Genomic DNA, 19,924 nt, shown 5'->3' on the forward strand with positions numbered 1-19,924 from the left:
TTATAATATTATTAGTATGGATTTAATATTAGACAAGTTCACATCTCTATAACACCCACACATTCTCATTTTTACGCTCACATAAGTACAGAGTTTGGCCACTCTCTGTTTTCCGCACAGAGAATACAATCCCACAATATAAATACAATACATGCAAAGCTTTCAAATGGTTCATATCATTTCGACTGAACAATCTTAACGCAGTCGAACATTGAACATTGTCGTTTGAGTCGTCTTAGTGGAACGCTGCGATTGGTTCATGAGCTCGACATGCTCGCATTCGTGCACAACGGAGTCAATGACGACGCTATATTGACACCATTTTTCGTGCCCGTATGCCCTTCTATATAGCCTTATATTGTTGTAGTTCTAAGGCACCCCAGAGGTGCAAAGGGCCTTCACAAGCTCGCGCCGCGCCTTCCTAATGTCTTTAGCGACCCTCGTGGCCTCGTTCCAGCTCAAACAAGCCGATCAAAGCTCATTTTCGACGGAGCACTTCCATGAGTAAACATGACGCCCGGGGCTAGATACGGCTTGCATTTTGCGGTTTCCAACCGAAAGCAATGCTCACGTTATTTCTTTCCCCTCTCCGAATAGTGTGACTAATCCATCTCCATTTTTGTAAAACGTTTCGTATCCGTTTAAATGAATATTAAATCAATGAAGACAGTTTATTAGTATTAAAAACATCGACCATTTGGGTCATTCCACCAGTATTTAAACTTCTCATATATAGACGTTCTTTTCACCATCTCGTCGTTGTTCAGAAGAGCACAGAAGCCACAGTAATCGTCCGTCTCTGGATTGTCATTTCTTCTATAGTAAGAATAATGGTTTTTCCATCGGAAATATTGTTCATATTGGTCGGGATTGTCTATTAGGTATTTCATTTCCCTTGCCAAAGCTGCGGGTCCCAGCTTTCGTGCGTCCAAGTAAATTCCGTCTGGCATGAATCTGAAAAAATATAAAATGGTTTTAAATTTCATGTCATGGTAAAGTATGTTTTTTTTTTCTAATATTTTTTGCATCTCCTAAAAACACAGGCCGGTCGATCAGATCTATTTTGCTTGTGGGCAACCAACTAACCACATCAAAACTCGGTAGTTATTGCTTCGGTTACATACTTGTTACCTAAGGCCCACTTGCACCAACCACTTAACTCAGGGTTAGTGAGCTGTCAACTGTCAAATTCCATATAAAATGGTGGGTTAACCCTCGGGTTAAGCCTCCATTTTCTTTGGTGCAAGTGGCCCTTACAGTACCAAATCATCAGGCCCACAAAATTTGATCGTAAGTTCCACGATTTAAGGGTACCTAAATCGATTTTTAAATTGTATGTTCCTTTAGTATTTTAAATAGTAAGGTGGCTCATGTCTCCTGCATAATAATTCTTTTTGATAAGTAATACACTGTATAGTACATCAGTAGGTACTACTTAGGCTAAATGGTAAATTATCTGATTTAAGGGTTCCATGGTCAGTTCGTCTGTAGCTCAATGATCGATGGTCATTAGTATACATATTACCTACTTCAAAGCTGATTTTTGATTTGGCACGGTTTAATAGTTAAACATACAGGGACATGAAGGGAAAGTGGAAATATTTTTTTTATACTATGTTGGCGGCAAACGAAGTATACGGCCCGCCTGATGGAAAGCGGTCACCGCAACCTATGGACGGCTGCAACTCAAGGAGCATCACATGCGCGTTGCCAACCCATTAGAAACTTGTACACTCCCTTTTGCTGTGTTAAGTACACTGCAAAAAGGAGTGTACAAGGCCAAGAAGGGTTCGGGTGTAAATAAGGAATTTTGCTGAAATAACACTACGTTATGATTGACTGACCGCACAACGAAACACAACTTGGATTGAAATTTAAATTTTAAAGTGAAACCAATCAAATTAACTTTCATTAGCGCGAATGTCCCATTAGGACACTGCACGGACACTGTCACTTTCTGAATAAACGAGACAAACAGCACGCCCCTTGTGGCGCCATTCAATTTCGACGTAGTTACATGTTGTATCAATGGAGGGCCTACCGCGAACCACGTTCGACGTGTTGCCTCTCTTACTTACTTGCAACAAGTGCGACAGAGAACCAAAACGTCGAAAATTGTTCACAGTAGGCCCTCTGATGCGAAAAGTAAAACGCTAATAGAATAAAATTCACAGGAAGCCAAACGGTTGCATGCTGACCAACTAATTTAAATGCGTAAACACAATGAATACGCAACTTACCTAGTATAATTAGCACCTCCGTAGACAATAGGTATTGCATTGTACTTCAATGCAGATAGCAGTTTTTCAGTCACATAGTCTTCACTTAATGAATTTTCGAAAGAAAGATAGAAATAATAATCTGTTTTTATTTTTTGAAAACAAGCTTCCTCGTTGTCTCGGCTGCAATTGTAAGGTCCGCATAATCCGTACACGTCAACCGACAGGTTGTAAACTCGTAGCTCCTTCTGCAGATTCATTACATACTTCTCCCTACCACTTCGCGTGTGACAGTTGGACACAAACCATGCTGCTGCCCTCGATTTATTTTTCAACTCCATGCTTAATTCTTCACTCACTGAGTCCATATCTTCTAACCTCATCCAATGCATATTTTTCTTCGGACCTATTACATTATTATTAGCATCTCTTACTATTATGTATCCCCATTTAGTCTCCGAGTCTAATCTGTACGTCCATGTCCAGTTGAAGAAGTTATCCAAAAAGTATGAGCAGACAGGGTAGTTGTCAGCTGATTCAATGTTAGTAAAAGCATATTTTTGATGCGGCGATCTTATTTTAGGTTTTACTTCGGCAAAAGGCAACCTGATGATGTCAGTTCCCGAAAACGCAATCACGTCGAACTTAGAAACGTCCCCAAGGAAACTTCTATCGCTAGTGACGTAGCAGTTGGTAAACTGGCATTTCCTCTCGATGAACGTTTGCTGGCCCACACCCATATACACAAATGGAACCATTCTCGGATTAGTCCATTGTAAAATATACTTCAGTTTGGGTTCACTATTTCCAGGTTTTTCAGCATGTTTTGTCCAATTTTCTCCTATTTGGAAAAGTTTGTCTAACCGTTGTTCTGAATGTGTCCATTCTCTCAAGGTTACATAAAGGAATAGTATAACGAAAAGGAAGGATGCTAAGATGAGTACTTTCACTAGGTGTTTCATTGCGGAGATCCCAGATGCACATGGTTACTATGTGCGGGAGTGAGACGCGCGCGCCGCGACGCTCAGACTGGCTCAGACTGAAGAAATAACACCGAAGTAAACATGGGGTATCTATAATCACCAAGCCAATCATGACGTAAGCTGAAATGTGCCGAAAATATTAGCCTAACGGTTTACTATAGTTATATGTATTTGGGTGCTGAAGCGCGCTTGTCACAATACGAAAGGTCATCTATTCGTTTGCATTTTTAGGAATAGTGCAGTAAAAAATAAAAAGCAGTAAATCATACGTTTGCATTCAGTAGGTACGTGCTTGCATTGTTCTGTAGATTACATACAAACTGATATTTTTTCTTTATTTTCCTTTCGTCTAGCGTGAAATGGTCAGCAAAATAATTTGCTGTAGTGACGTCACGCACTGAGTCATCGCCCTGCTATTGCGGGTCCAAGGTCAACACACCAGAACCGCTTAATTTGCGAAAAAGCCGCTGTGCGTTTCCTCCCGACCTACGGAGTGAACTATATAGTTCAATAGATACCACGCATTGTATATCAAGCGGGAGGCTTATAAAAACGATCGTCACGCAACTTTCAACAGTGAATACTGGGTGCCTAATTTGTACGCATTGCGAATGGTTTGTTTATTCGACTGTGACCTTTAAAGCTTAGACGTTATGGACTAGTAAAACATACCCGCTAGAACTATCAAGTTTGTAGTTGCCAGACATCGTGGAACCATAGGAGTAGGTATCTACTTATACAGACGGAAGAACGTCCTAAAAATGAGTCTTTCCAAATTACGGTAATATTTTAGAAGTCAAAATTTTGGCCCGGTATTTTGTGCATTTTTCATATGCTGGGTGTCACTAAAACCAACACCAAAACAAAAAGGGGTGCTAGGACATCTCATTAGCTATCACATTAAGCGAATTTGATGGAGCCACCGACCGCCGCGGGGCGGTACGTTAGTAGGAAGGTCAAAAGCGTTTTCCAGAGACACGATCCCTGTGGCATTCTCCAGATCCACGGAGGTCACACGTCCTGAATGGAGATTATGGTGAGCGTACCACCATTTGAATCTTGTTGGTCATAAATGAGGAGACCAAAGAGAGAACTGGGCCCCAAATCCTGTGGAACTGGAGTTTGACGACGGTGATGGCATGATCGGCGGTATCGAAAGCGCGAGAGCAGTCGCAGCACGGTACGTACTTCACGCGCGAACTCTGCAGGCGCCACACGACTTCTCGAGCCAGATGGTCTAACATAATATTCCTGCTTACTACCTCAGCATTAATTGTAATATTAATTTGAGCAGGCTTGTAGATGGGTCGTAGCAAACGATGCTGCTTTTGGCTACGATGTGTATTAATGCATAGTAGCACACCGTCAGCATTGCAATTGTGATTGATTTTTTATGACTTCGTTCCAGTCAACAGACTCAATCGCGGATAAGAAATTAATTTTATTAGTGAATGGACGGTGAGGGAAGGGTAATGAATCATATGAATGGATTAGGTGAAAAAGGATATGAGAAAAAAAGGAGTGAGTGTTGAGATGACGAAAAATAAAGGAGAATGAAACAGGAAGATAAGTTGTACCGGCCCCACGTCATATCGTGGGAATCACCGTAGAATAAGGGTAAGAAGAAGAATGTGGTAAAAAGAGCGTTTTGCGCGCACACAAGTACCCTCAGGGTCGCCTGGCGCCAGGCGCGGGTAAAATTGCAATAATATCAAATTAAGGCAGCAAGTCATATAATATGTTGAAATTTTGCCTAGAGTCGATATACTAGACGAAAACTAGCACAATGACCCCGTGTGGTTTTCACAATGTAAAACATAAAACAGTATCTAGGTCTTCCCAACATGTTGACTAGTAATTTACATATATTAATTAATTATTTAGATAATTAGGTACACTATAAATTATAGGTACCTATATACACTATAACTTAGGTACCTCATGACCTTGGACGCCAAAGTCTTTCTGCAATTTCGGGTATGATATGGAACATTGCCAATTTATTTATTTTAAAATAATTCAAGAGTAGCTGGCAACATGAATGCAATACATTACCACTTTGATCTCGTTTAACATAACAAGTGGCGATATCATGACGCGCACTGCAAAAGAGAGGAAATTCTTGCTAGCCTGCCATCCATACTAATATTATAAATAGGAAAGTGTGTGTGTCTGTTTGTTTGTCCGTCTTTCAGGGCAAATCAGAGCGACAAATTGACGTGATTTTTTAAGTAGAGATAGTTGAAGAGATTGAGAGTGACATAGGCTACATTTTGTCCCTTTCTAAAGTGAGCGGAGTCGCGGGCCGGAGCTAGTCGTCTATATTTCCCAGTTCATACAACCCAGCAACCATCAAATCAAGGGCGAACAGGCACCCGAGCTCCATAGCACACCTCGGACACTGGCGATCAAATATATGAAAGAGGCGCGTTCCTAGCACACAGTATAAACTCGTGTAGGTGAACACGTCCTAATATGCTTGTATGAGAGAAATATGACAGGTCGACTGTTCGCGTTTTTGACAAGTGGTAACTGTGAGGTAACCGAGAGGGGTGGGCGGGACTGGCCATACTGTACGATAGTACTCTTTATTATAATTATTATACTGTGTTCATCCATAGTAGGCCACTTTTTCGCCTCTATTAATCTGTGTGCATGAATTTATAAAAAAAGTCTTATAAAGTTATACTCCGTTTCTTCATGTCAAATGTCTTCGCTGTTTCATCAAATAGAACTTCAGTCAGAATCTCTAGTGCATATATTTATGCAAGCTATTGACAATAACAACTCGGACAGGTAGAAAGCTGAATGGTCTATTTACTGCTAGGCATGAAAAAGAGAACAACTATGTTCCAGAAAAATCCATGTGGATTTTATACACCGTGTTTTTATTGAATTCCGTTAACTTCAGCATATATTTAGGTCCATTATAGGAAACATAATGGCATAGTTAGTTTTCTTAGATTCGTATTTTTTTTGCTAAAAAACATACACCTGCGATAGATGTTACTTCAATTTGTTGTTGAGAAACGGGCTTTACAATTAACTCACACTAAGTAAGTGTCAAAACATGTCAATCGTTTAGCGAACATACAAAGCCCGTTTTTTAACAGCAATTGATGTAACATCTATCGCATGTGTATGGTATTTTTCAGAATAAAAGTTACGAATTAAAAAAAAACTAACTCTGCTATTCTGTTTTCTATAATGGACCTAACTATATTTTTTTTTATACTACGTCGGTGGCAAACAAGCATACGGTCCGCCTGATGGAAAGCGGTCACCGTAACCTATGAACGCATGCAACGCAAACAGTGTCACATGCGCGTTGCCACCCCATTAGAAACTTGTACATTCCTTTTTGCTGTGTTAAATACACAGCAAGAAGGAGTGTACAAGTTCCAAGGAGGGTTCGGGTTGCCGACGACTCTAAAGGACAATATACGGAACAAGTTAGTTCCGTAAGTCCTCCCGTCATCAGCACCGCACCCTCGTTGAGCTCTGGCAGCCTTACTCACCGGCAGGAACACAACACTATGAGTAGGGTCTAGTGCTATTTGGCTGCGGTCTTCTGTAAGGCGGAGGTACTACCCCAGTTGGGCTCTGCTCTAGATTCGAGCGAGACGATATCCGCTGTGCTGTGCCCTACCACACAAGCGGAATATCATTCGCTATGCCCTACCTCCTACAGAATGCCGAAGTTAACGGAACTCAATAAAAACACGGTGTATACCTTGAAAGATCTGTACTATCTGGTATACCATCTAATCGCGTGTGGAACTAAAAATATTATGTAACAATTGATTGTTTCAGGGGCAAAGTAATAAATAGTATTAAAAAATAGGCTTAAATTGATCTAAATGGCGGCACATTGTAACCACTTACGTGACTTCTGAGTATTTTATGAGAATAAATAAATAGGTTTAGCAACCTCACACGGGTCTGACCTAGCGGGTAACCCGCGGTTCTGGGTTCGAATCCCGGTAAGGGCATTTATTTGTTTAATGAGCACAGATATTTGTTGTGTTGTCATGGATGTTTTCTATGTATAATTACTAGCCTTTGCCCGCGGCTTCGCTCGCGTTAGAAAGAGACAAAAAGTAGCCTATGTCACTCTCCATCCCTTCAACTATCTCCACTTAAAAAATCACGTCAAGTCGTCGCTCCGTTTTGCCGTGAAAGACGGACAAACAAACAAACACACACACTTTCCCATTTAGGCCCACTTGCACCAACCACTTAACTCAGGGTTAGTGGGCTGTCATCTGTCAAATTCCATATTAAATGGTGGGTTAACCCTCGATTTAACCCTCCACTAGGCTTGTGTCGTTCACGAACTATGAACTGTTAGGAATAAAATCCCATCAATGACCGAAATGAACTGAATCTTTCCGTGGTCTGAGAATCGGTCTTTGCTCATTTAGTTCAGTATAGGATCGGCGAGCGCGAGCGGTTTGGATCGAGAACGAATGTGTGACTGCGCCGACCGAGAGCGAGAGCTACTTAGCAGAGCAACAAAAAAAGTCAAGTTTTCATATTATACTTCGGTCACTTACAACCTTTGGGCCCGGAATGTTACTATCTGTGGACTATTCGTATAATTTTGACACTATTCGGTCCCATTCGTTCTGATCTTTCCGACCGCAGTGGTCGCTGGTCTGGCTGAACTAAATGAGCAAAAGACCTAAAAGAGCGAACTAGTTCATGGGAGCGATTGAACGAGATCGGAGCGCTCCGATCAACGAACGAAACGGCACAAGCCTACCCTCCACTTTCGTTGGTGCAAGTGGCCCTTATAATATTAGTATGGATTGTCTGCATACTCACGTCACAAGCCTTCTTGAGCTTACCGTGAGACTAAGAGAAAAATGTCCTATAGCTAATATCTATTTTTTACTTACTTAGGTACAGGTATGGACGCTTTTCGCTACATTGCGCATTTCCCCTTGTAATCGGCTACGTTCGTAGCGCGTAGCACGAGCTGGCACTGAATCTATAACGGCCCAGCCACGACATTGGTCTAAGCGCGACAGCGGTGAGCGGCAGCCATACGTGCGAATGAAAAGTCCTATCGCTGTGTCTCGCTCCAATGTATGGCCGCCGCTCACCGCTGTCGCGTTTAGACCAATGTCGTGGCTGAGCCGTAACACCGTGCCTTGCGGACGACGGCGACGCGACGCGACGCGGCGCGACGGTAATATAATAAATAATAATAGTTATTTGTTATACAAGGGGGCAAAGTTGTATTTTAACGCCGAGTGTGGAATTGAAAAACGAAAAGGATTCTATAGTTGAAAATAGAATCCTGAACTTGCGAGTTTTTTAACACACGAGAAGTAATAGTTATTTGTTCTTCTCGTGTGTTAAAAAACTCGCAAGTTCAGGATTCTATTCTCGAACCACTCGCTTCGCTCGTGGTTCAACTATAGAATCCTTTCACTTGCTCGTTTTTCAATTCCACACTCGGCGTTAAAATACAACTTTGCCCCCGAGTGTAACACAAAACTTTTCCCCTCAATATAGCGAGGAAACTACAACGCAAAAAAAGCGTTTATCACTGCTTCCAGTAGTTCCACAGGGTGGTAAATCATCTTTATTACTAGATTTACCTACTTTTATCAATTTTACAGCAGTAAATTTGTCTTTATTCAAGGCCAAATTACTTTACCCACTAGTGGATAAAATGCGTTTTTACCCGCTGGTATTAAAGGACAAAACACGTGTTTCCGAGCTAGTGAGGGGAAAAATACATTTGCACCCGAGTGTAACACAAAACTTTTCCCCTCACTATAGCGAGGAAACTACAACGCAAAAAATGCGTTTATCACTGCTTCCAGTAGTTCCACAGGTGGTAAATCATCTTTATTACTAGATTCACCTACTTTTATCAATTTTAAAGCAGTTAATTTGGCTTTATTCAAGTACAAATTACTTTACCCACTAGTGGATAAAATGCGTGTTTACCCGCTGGTATTAAAGGACAAAAACGTGTTTCCGAGCTAGTGAGGGGAAAAATATAATAAATATTGGGGACACCTTACACAGATCAACTTAACCACAACTAAGCAAAACTGGTACTATGGGTGCTAAGCTACGGTATACATACTTAAATAGATAAGTACATCCATACTAATATTATAAATGGGAAAATGTGTGTGTCTGTTTCTTTGTCCGTCTTTCACGCCAAAACGGAGCGACAAATTGACGTGACTTTTTAAGTGGAGATAGTTGAAGGGATGGAGAGTGACATAGGCTACTTTTTGTCTCTTTCTAACGCGAGCAAAGCCTCGGGCAAAAGCTAGTACTTATATACATAGAAAAGATCCATGACTCAGGAACATATATCTGTGCTCATCACACAAATAAATGCCCTTATAGGTGAAAAACTTAAGAAAGTCACCTGTTGTATGTGTGAGTGACGTGTTCGAATAGGACTTTTGTTTTGTTTGTGTTACTAATTTTAAATGTGTTCTCTATTCGAACACGTCACTCACACATACAACAGGGTGACTTTCTTAAGTTTTTCACCTATACCATGCTTAGCAGGCAGGGTCTACCGACTGAGCCAGACCGGTCGTCAAAATATCAACCTTTGATCTCTTTGGAAGGCCTATGATGATGGCGATGCGATGCGTGGACGATGGAACGACTGTATAATAAATCAGTGAACCTACCAGCAGCGGCTGGTCCATACAAGCCGATTCCCACCGGTTTGCCTAAAATTGATTAGTAGTAAAGTACCTAATGTTAAGGTAGGTTTCTTTTTGCTCAGTGTTGTCTAACAGAAATTTTCACCAGCCGCCACTGGAACCTACCTGCCGTTTCACTTGTGTGTCTTCACGACCTAAATCAGTCTTTAGTCTTATATTGACCGGGATGAAGACCGTGATTACCTTTTTGATTTTTGTCAAGCTCCCGATATTCCTTTCCGCGAAGGGAGGTAGATCGCGCGCTGTATGCGCAACTTTGACATCCACCCGCCTTTTTCAGTTTTCCGTCATCATGATGCATGCAACTGCGTCGGGAGCTGCAACCGGGAGCTCGACAAAAATCTAAAAGGTAATCGCGGTCTATATCCCGGTCAATATAAGACTTTTTTTTAATACCACGTCGGTGGCAAACAGGTATACGGCCCGCCTGATGGAAAGCGGTCACCGTAATCTATGGACGCCTGCAACTCAAGGGGTGTTACGTGCGCGTTGCCGACCCATTAGAAACTTGTACACTCCTTTTTTGAAGAACCCCATACTGTAGTTCATCGGGAATACCTCGACAGGGAGCACATTCCACAGCCGGAGCGTTCGTGGGAGGAAATTCCTCTGAAACCGCACGGTGCGCGACCATTTAGGTTGTAAGGTGTGTGGATGAAATTTAAGACTAATGAAAATAACCGTGAATCATTCAACTCTAAATCAGCCTTGTTTAAAGATATCACTTGTATCGTAAACACAGTAGGTATGTATGTAAATTCGACAACCATTTAATGAAATCCGTTAATTATGGTCATTCTGCGCAGCTTTTACTTTAATCACAAAATCAGGAAAATATCTTCTGATAGTTTCATATGTTATTACTTAGTTATAGTTAGGTTTATATTTCCTAACAGAAAATTTTTATTTCGCTAGATCTACCTAGATATTTATCATCACAGGTGCTTTGCTTACATGTAACGCCTGTTAAAAACGATTAGCAAAAATCCATTGTAGTATGGCAGGTTTCCAATCTTCGGAAAGCGCAGTGGTGAAGTGAAAACGTTCCGAACCCAGTGCCACAGTATAATAAAGAGTACTATCGTACAGTATGGCCACCGCTAAAAAAAAAATTAAAATTAAAAAAAAAATTGAACTGTTTATTGCTTTCAAATACATTAATCATCATCGCTGAAAGTGCCGCCCACCCCTCTCGGTTACCTCACAGTGACCGCCTGTCAAAAACGTGAACAGTTGATCTGTCATATCTCACTCATACAAGCATGGTACGCGTTCATCTACACGAGCTTAGAATGTGTGCTAGGAACGCGCCTCTTTCATATATTTGATCGCCAGTGTCCAAGATGTGCCAGTGCGCTCTCAGCTCTTACAACGGAAATGAGGGAATAAAACGCCGGAGTGGGTTTAGTGCGTAGGACCGTTTCTCCTAGAGATGGGCCGAATATTCGGTATTCGGCATATTCGGCAAGATTTTTAATGTACGTATTCGGCCGAATATTTCGGTAACATTGCCGAATATTTACGGAATAAACAAAGTAAAGAAATAGCGTAAGTTGTTTCGTAATTCATCGGATAATGACATCCTATTTCAGCATTCTAAGGAACTACCAAAGGGAGTTAAAAATGCGTTGAAATACAAATACAATAACATTGTAAAAAAAATAAAAATAACGTAGTTTAAAAAACAAAATTCAAAATTTTCTTATGCACTAAATTATAAGAACATTAAGAGCCTTTAGTAAGATAAGTATACCCCTTACCAATAAATAAAATAAATAAATAAATAAATATTATAGGACATTCTTACACAGATTGACTGAGTCCCACGGTAAGCTCAAGAAGGCTTGTGTTGCAGGTACTCAGACAACGATATATATAATATATAAATACTTAAATACATAGAAAACATGCTCATCACACAAATAAATGCCCTTACCGGGATTCGAACCCGGGACCGCGGCGTAGCAGGCAGGGTCACTACCGACTGCGCCAGACCGGTCGTCGAATCATTGAAAAGTTTTTAACTGTAAGCCAGAATCTATTAATATGGCGCAACCGAATATTCGGCCGAAAGTTCGGTTCGGTAACAGCTGAACCGAATGTTCGGCCGAATATTCGTATTCGGCTAAGTCCGTATTCGGCCCTATCTCTATTTCTCCCCTTCTCGCCAGGAGACGGGAAAGTGCCGACGAGTCCCACACAGCGTGCGCAACTGCATTCCCACTCCGTAAAAAAAAAAGGTTTCCAATCATTTTTCACCATAACATTTAATTCACCGGCGTTGCAGGTTGTGAGCAGTAATCGTGCAGTTACAGTTTGGCTGCAGTCCATCTGTTAGCCTTAATTTAAGCACACCTCAGACACTGGCGATCAAATAATACGTATATGAAAGAGGCGCGTTCCTAGCACACAGTCTAAGCTCGTGAAGGTGAACGCGTACGATGCTTGTATGAGTGAAATATGACATGTCGACTCGCGTTTTTGACAGGCGGTAACTGTGAGGTAACAGAGAGGGGGTGAGCGGCACTTTCAGTGGGGAGCATGAGTGGCCATACTGTGCGATAGTACTCTTTATTAAACTTCTGTGATTCGCCCTTCGTGATTACACTGTACTTTACATGTAGTAGCACGCGAATGTGCTGCCATCGTACACAATTTTAGAGTAACATTTTTAACAAAAAAATATCTCGCCTAAATTGGGGGTATTTCATACACGTTTTGTGTGGCGGCCATCGTGCACGTACTTTTCCTTTGTTAGTGAAATAATTGTGTTTTTACTAAGTTTAGTGTAGTGTTTTGTGTTTGCGGATAAAATGGGAAAACGCAAACATCGTGAGGAAGATGAGGAAGATTACTTGGAAAGAAAAATCCGAAGTCTCGAGAGGAAAAGATTGAAGATTCGTCGCAGGCGCCGTCATCGTAGTTATAGGCCTAGTACGAATAAGATAATGAATATGAGTATGCGGACCAAGATATCGGTGAACCCGATCCCTTGCTAGAGGATTCGCAATATGAAGGTAAGATTTTCAGCTATCTTCGTCTAATCATTTGATAGAATGTGTCTTATGTACATGCCAGCTTTGTTTTATTAAATAGATACATTGTGCAATGAGTATAGTCTGTAAGGCTATTACCGACCCTAATTTATACCTTCAGTTCAATCCGAGAGGTTGATCGCTGTGTAAAAGGGAAGCACATATATTCCTAGAGCATAAGTCCGTGAGGCTATGCCGGAATACTATAGGTAAAATACCTGGTTGCGGCGAATTGTCAATGCTATCAGTCTAGACTACAGTCCGCGAGACTGTAGCACGACTGCCTAAGATATGTTTAAGAACATTAATTACGTTAATTACAACGGCTTATATGTACTATTTTATACGTAAGTATATAGATATGTAGATACGTATGTAGATACGTACGTAGTTATAGTATAACATCCAACATCGAGGAAGTAGGCGGTAGAAACACTACCTATTACCCTACCAAATGGGCAATTCACAAAGATCACCGAGCCGCTTATGATGTCTGACCAGTATAAGCGTTGGTCTCTGATTGAAAACATCATGTCTAGAGATAAGGGTCAAAGATAATGGACACTTATTTTTTGTTGCTGAAATTAGAGCAGCATTGTGAAGGCTATTTGACCGTATTGTTATAGAATCCCCATTGACCAACAATACTGTATACGACTTAACTGATGATGAGGCCGGTGCTTCAACGTCGGGTGCGCTGCCTGCTGCTGGCGGGCTGCGATCGGTGGTCATACAGAATGGAAGCGCCGCCGGGCCCCGCGCGGTGGACGCGCCGGCCCCCGCGCCCCCTCCCGCACCCGCCGCCGCCGCGCCGGCGTGCGCGCCCGCGGCCGCGACCACCACGCCGGCTGCGCCCGCTCCCGCGCCTACATCCGCAGCTACCACCACACAGGTGACCGGTGAACAAATTGGTTTACAAGAATCTACGCCGATTGTGACCGTGCTTGATCCCGGTTTATTATGTTTGTTGGGCGATGAGCCCGAAAAAGAAGAAACATTTGGTCCTTGCATTCACGACGATATCTCAACGAGATGGTCCGACATTCTAGTTAATGGTATGAAGGACGATATTAAGAATGATATTTTAAAACGTTACGAAATACCAGAAAATTTAAAATTAGCGCAAGCTCCTATACTCAATCCCGAGATTAAGGTCGCGTGTAATGATAATGTTTTAAAACGGGATAATATTCTAAGTGACAAGCAAAGGTTGCTCTCGACTATTATAACAGGAGTTGCCAATACATTGTCGAATATCTTGACAACAGATTCAACTTTAGACTACAACAAACAGGGGATTATAAAGTCACTGAGCGATACAGGTAGACTATTATGTCACTTACATTTTTCAGAGACTCAGAGCAGGCGTAATTTCTTGGTGCCTAGTTTAAATAAGGAGATCAAGGATAATATTAAGGACTTAAAGCGCGATAGTTTGCTTTTTGGTAAAGACTTACAAGAAAGTCTGAAGTCAATAAAAGCAATGACTAAAACCGGAGCAGAATTGAGACCGACTGTCACAAAGCCTAAATGGACGCCCAAGCACCAACAGGCAGGAGCAGGACCGTCGACATCGAGGGCTTTAAACTGGAGGGGGCAGCCGTCGTCGGCGTCGCGGCCGCCGCTTCGCCAGAGTCGCCAGACGCCAGCGAGGACGAGCTACACGCGTGGCGGGCGCAGACCGCCGCCGCCGTCCCGCCGCGCGAGCGACCGCCGAGCGCCGCCGCCGCGGCCGCACGCCCGGACCTCGCGCCGCTAGCATCGGATGCCGATACACAACCTCAGGCTGGTAGACTTCAATTCTTTTATAAAGTATGGTTAGGCATTACCAAGGATCCCACCGTATTGTCTTGGGTCCGTGGTGTGCGTATTCCAATATCGGATTGTATATCTCAATCGAATATTCCTGTTAACAAACCCGAGTCGGTTGCACACGAGACGATTATGAACGAGGAAGTCAAAAAACTTATTAGTGCTGGTGCCATACAAGAATGTGATCCGTGTCAGGATCAATTCTTGTCCAGTATTTGTCTTATTAAAAAGAGTAATGGAAAAAATAGATTCCTTCTAAATTTACAATCATTGAATAAGTTTATATGTACCTCGCACTTCAAACTCGAAGATTATAGGACAGCAATGAGACTTTTATCACAAAATGCTTACATGTGTTCAATAGATTTGAAAGACGCCTATTTTTCGATAAATATTGATCCTGATTACAGAAAATATTTACGATTTCTTTGGAAAAACAAAACATACGAATTCTTGGTATGTCCATTCGGCCTAAATATTGCTCCGTACATATTCACGAAGTTAATGCGTCCTGTTGTGCAGTTTTTGCGCAATCAAGGTTTTTTATCAGTCATTTACTTAGACGACTTGTTACTCTTCGGTGACACGTATTCTAACTGCTTACATAACTTTAATGTAACGAAAGACTTGTTAGAATCATTAGGATTTACAATAAATGCTGCTAAATCAATAGGTACACCAAGTCGAACGGCAAATTTTCTTGGGTTTAGTTTCAATTCTGCAAATTTGACAATTAATATTCCATGAGAAAAACGAGAGAGGATTAAAGACGAACTTTTATACTTTAAATCCATTCGAAGATGTAAACTTCGTAATTTCGCACATTTGATAGGATTATTAGTTTCTGTTTGTCCGGCAGTACCATACGGCTGGTTGTATACTAAGAGATTGGAAAGAATCAAATTTCTTTATTTAAGTAAAAATGATGACTATGATCAATACATTAGCATTCCGGGTAGCTTAGATGATGATCTAGATTGGTGGATATATAATATAGAAACATGTAGTAATCCGATCAAGACAGGAAATTATCAATTAGAGATATTTTCTGATGCGTCGCAAGCAAGTTGCTCAGATATGACAGCCAGTGGTCAGTGGTCCAGTCATGAGCTTGGGCAACACATTAATTGTCTAGAGTTAACTGCCGCGTTTTTTGGTTTAAAAATATTTGCTAAAGATTACAAAAATTGTGAGATTTTGCTAAGGATAGACAATACCACTGCGATTTCATATATCAATCACATGGGTGGTGTTCGATTCCCACATCTGAGTGAATTAAGCCGACAGATCTGATATGGCAATGGTGCGAGGAACGCGACATACATATATTTGCTTCGTATGTTCGTTCAGAAAACAACGATATAGCAGATGCAGAATCACGCCGGAAACATGCAGACATTGAGTGGGAGCTAGCCGACAGTGCCTTTCGGAAAATTTGTAATTTTTTAAACAAAAGTCCAGAGATTGACCTCTTTGCGAGTCGAATAAACAAAAAATGTACTAGATTTGTTTCGTGGCATCGTGATCCTGACGCGTACAATATCGACGCGTTTACCATATCTTGGTCGTCGTATTTATTTTACGCTTTTCCACCATTTTGTCTAATACTTAGGATGTTGCAAAAGATAATAACAGATAAAGCGGAGGGCATTGTTGTTGTGCCACTATGGCCTACACAACCCTGGTTTCCTCTTTTTGAGAGATTATTGATTTCTGAACGAATAGAACTCCCACCTAAACCAAATTTATTGTCCTCCCCTTACAGTGTCGAACACAAGCTGCACAGGAGCCTTACCCTGGTTGCCGGAGTGTTGTCCGGGCGGCGTTCATGAGGCAAGGCACTCCTGCAGAAGCGGCAGACATCATGCTAGCGTCACTTACAGAAACCACACTTAAGCAATATAATTGTTATTTAAAGAAATGGTATATATTTTGTAAGGAAAAATGTTATGATATTTTTGATGTCGGCGTAGCAGAAGTATTAGATTATTTCACATTACTTTTTAATCAAGGTTGTCAATTTGGATCATTAATACTGCGAAAGCAGTTTTGTCATTAATATTGAATAAAAATGTTATAAATAATCCAACCGTGAAACGTTTTATGACGGGAGTATACAAACTGCGGTCTCCAAATCCACGATATGATTTTACTTGGGACCCTTCAATCGTTCTTAATCATTTAAGTTGTTGGTATGAAAGTCAAATGAAAGCCTTTCTTACGAGCATCTTTCTAGGAAGTTAATAACTATTTTGGCATTAGTTACGGCACACCGTGTGCAAACCTTATCGTTAATCACGCTAAGTAATATTCATAAATGTAATAAAAAATATATTATTAACATTACAGATAAGATTAAGACATCCACAGTTAATCGCATGCAGCCAAAACTGATTCTGCCTTATTTCGATGAAAATCAGTCAATTTGTCCTGCAAGGACTTTAGAATGTTATTTGGTTGTCTCATCTACCAATCGCCCAAGCGATTGTGATTTTCTTTTTACAAGTTTTAAAAAACCATTTAGAAAAGTGTGTTCACAGACCTTGAGTCGATGGATCAAAACCACTTTGCTCGAGAGTGGTATTGATACATCGATCTTCAAATCGCATAGTACGAGACACGCAAGTACGTCAGCAGCCAACCGGCTCGGGGTTAATATAGAACTGATTAAGAAGACCGCCGGTTGGTCAGATAATTCCTTGACGTTCGCTAGGTTCTATAATAGAGATGTTCTAGCGGACTCGTCCGAAGTATTTGCTCGTACAATATTACATGGTAATAATAATTGAAGTGTCTGTTGATTACAGTTAAACTGACGTAAACGTTTGTTTTATTTACATTTTTCAAACATACATGTTTCATTTAATCTGCTATTTCGTGTAACTCTAAACATCTACATGTAAAGTACAGTGTAATCACGAAGGGCGAATCACAGAAGTTTAATAGATAATCAAACGAACTTACCTGTAAGTGATGTTCGATGACTATTAAACGATGTGATTCGCCCGAGTGATTACAACCCTCCCTGACCCGAACTGGTCAAGCTCCAGATTCTACCCAATTGGTCACGAAATAGCACACGTATTTGATGGCCTTTTTTATAAGAAACGTGTATGAAATACCCCCAATTTAGGCGAGATATTTTTTTGTTAAAAATGTTACTCTAAAATTGTGTACGATGGCAGCACATTCGCGTGCTACTACATGTAAAGTACAGTGTAATCACTCGGGCGAATCACATCGTTTAATAGTCATCGAACATCACTTACAGGTAAGTTCGTTTGATTATCTATTATACTGTGATATAAGGCGACCAAAATAAATAGTGACTAAGTTTTTGATGAGGCGAATGCGAACTTTAAGATGGGTAGGATAAGGTAAGCTAGGGGAAAAGTGAAGGTAGTTTCTTGAGGGGCAAGATGAAATATGTTCTGTATAACGAAGCCTTACCGAAACCGAGGGTTCGGTTCGATTCTACATACAAACATTAAATAGTACATTACGATACAAGTGCGTAAAAAAGGAAGTTCGAAACGAGTGGCGATAAATTAAAACACGACTGAAGGGGCACGAAGGGGGACCGAATCGACACGAGTTACGAATTTCCTTTTCGCACGTATATCGTACGACGTTTTTCAGTACAGAATACAGATACCTCCGAAGTTTCGACCTGGTATATAACTTTGAAGGCTCATCTGTACTGAAAAACGTCGTACGATACACGTGCAAATAGGAAATTCGTAACTCACACTTGTATCGTAATGTACTATTATCTTTGTTCCTATCGTGTTATAATTTATCGCCACTCGTTTCGGACTTCCTCTTTTCCGCACATGTATCGTAATGTACTATTACGAATAAAGTGTGTCGTATCTTTATAACTATAACCCCATTGATAAGTAAGTTATTATCCTTCATATATCGATTTATTATCCTTCATTATAAAACGCGTTATCGATAAACATTCTGTTTGAATTGAGTTATACGTGCTAACAGACAAGTATAATGTACACAATAATTAATTACACAGTATTGTCGTTATCTGTGTAAATATCAGCAGGTGCCTTCATATGTTTTTCTACTCCCGAACTGTTAATCGTCATTTACAGGGTCGTGCACAGATATTTAAAACCCTATATAAAAGTCTATTCCCCAAAGCCAGCGACCGTCGGCTCCCGCGCATGCGCGCAGTAACGAAAAAATCGAAAACGCATTGTTTGGCTCTGTAACCATGGCAGCTCATTGTTATAACGATACTGCGCGAGTGCGCGGGAAGCTGGCGGGGAATGGCTTTGGGCAGCTACGCTGGCAGTGCAAACCTTTGCGTCAAAATACAGGAAACAGTGTGAGTTTCACGAAAGTTATAGAAAAAGTATTGTATGCGATGGTGTTTAACTGAGTCAAAAAATACTCGTGACGTCTTTTTTAACAATTTTCGGCGTCGCCTCAAATTTTCCCTCAAAACCCACGCCACTCATCTTTTTTCAATCCAAGAAACGCAAAGGCCTCCCATCTTTTCCTCCACTCAACCCTGTCATTTGCACTTTCCACGGCGCCCCGCTGATCGGAAGGGAGTGTTCTGAATCCACGCGACTTACAAATTTCCCCTTTGCATGTCTATCGTACGACGTTTTTTTTAGTTAGTACTTATTTTGGACCTGATCAGAAATATTCTAGTTTGCGAAGTGGTGCCGGAAAAAAAACACCATAATTGCAAAACTACCGCGAGACAATGACATATTAAGACGATACGGTAGGGGTCAATTTTCCATACAAATGCTCTCGACTATTTCCTCCCTGGTTTTTGAAGATAGAGCAATGATTTTTTCAACACAGTCGGACCGTTTTAATTTTTTTGATATCCTGCTTTTTAAAGATTCTAGAGCCAATCAAAAAATTCCAAAAACGGCCTTTTTCATTGTGGCGCAAAAAAAGGTGTGATACTCAAGATTGGTAACAATTAACCAAAAAAGCTAAACGGTCCGACATAGATTATTTCATTGTTATTCAGATTCTCAAATTTCGTTCCGATTGATTAAGTTTTGAAGGAGGAAAGAGTCGAGAGCGGAACCTCGATTTTAAAGAATTTTTTGAAATATCTTTTGACTGAGCTGTTCTTAATGGACATTTTTTTTTCGATAAATCTAGTTAACAACACTTGTATA

General features: G+C 41.0%; 2 protein-coding genes across 2 annotated transcripts; one reads left to right on the top strand and one right to left on the bottom strand.

Annotated features, from left to right (window-relative positions):
• Positions 1 to 218: 218 nt before the first annotated feature.
• LOC125233299 (alpha-(1,3)-fucosyltransferase C-like) lies at positions 219 to 4,514 on the bottom strand. Its single transcript, XM_048139259.1, has 3 exons — positions 4,391 to 4,514; positions 2,241 to 3,322; positions 219 to 954 (listed from the first exon to the last, which is right to left on the bottom strand). The coding sequence occupies exons 2-3, from the start codon at positions 3,179 to 3,181 to the stop codon at positions 681 to 683; spliced, it is 1,215 nt and encodes a 404-aa protein (XP_047995216.1). The 5' UTR covers positions 3,182 to 3,322; positions 4,391 to 4,514; the 3' UTR covers positions 219 to 680.
• Positions 4,515 to 12,866: 8,352 nt separating this feature from the next.
• LOC125233511 (dihydrolipoyllysine-residue acetyltransferase component of pyruvate dehydrogenase complex-like) lies at positions 12,867 to 17,580 on the top strand. Its single transcript, XM_048139555.1, has 4 exons — positions 12,867 to 12,870; positions 13,574 to 14,002; positions 14,500 to 14,736; positions 17,567 to 17,580. Exons 1-4 carry the CDS (start codon positions 12,867 to 12,869, stop codon positions 17,578 to 17,580), a joined length of 684 nt encoding a protein of 227 aa, XP_047995512.1.
• Positions 17,581 to 19,924: the final 2,344 nt, after the last annotated feature.

Source organism: Leguminivora glycinivorella, chromosome 14 (assembly GCF_023078275.1).
Source record: "Leguminivora glycinivorella isolate SPB_JAAS2020 chromosome 14, LegGlyc_1.1, whole genome shotgun sequence".
In the NCBI taxonomy this organism is placed as follows: domain Eukaryota; kingdom Metazoa; phylum Arthropoda; class Insecta; order Lepidoptera; family Tortricidae; genus Leguminivora; species Leguminivora glycinivorella.

Excerpts from the sequence above, each read along its gene's own strand:
- LOC125233299 (XM_048139259.1), bottom strand. The coding sequence starts at position 3,181 with ATGAAACACCTAGTGAAAGTACTCATCTTAGCATCCTTCCTTTTCGTT. Across the intron at positions 955-2,240 it reads GGAGGTGCTAATTATACTAG|ATTCATGCCAGACGGAATTT; the intron begins GTAAGTTGCGTA and ends ATATTTTTTCAG.
- LOC125233511 (XM_048139555.1), top strand. Across the intron at positions 14,003-14,499 it reads GTCCGACATTCTAGTTAATG|GCAGGAGCAGGACCGTCGAC; the intron begins GTATGAAGGACG and ends AAGCACCAACAG.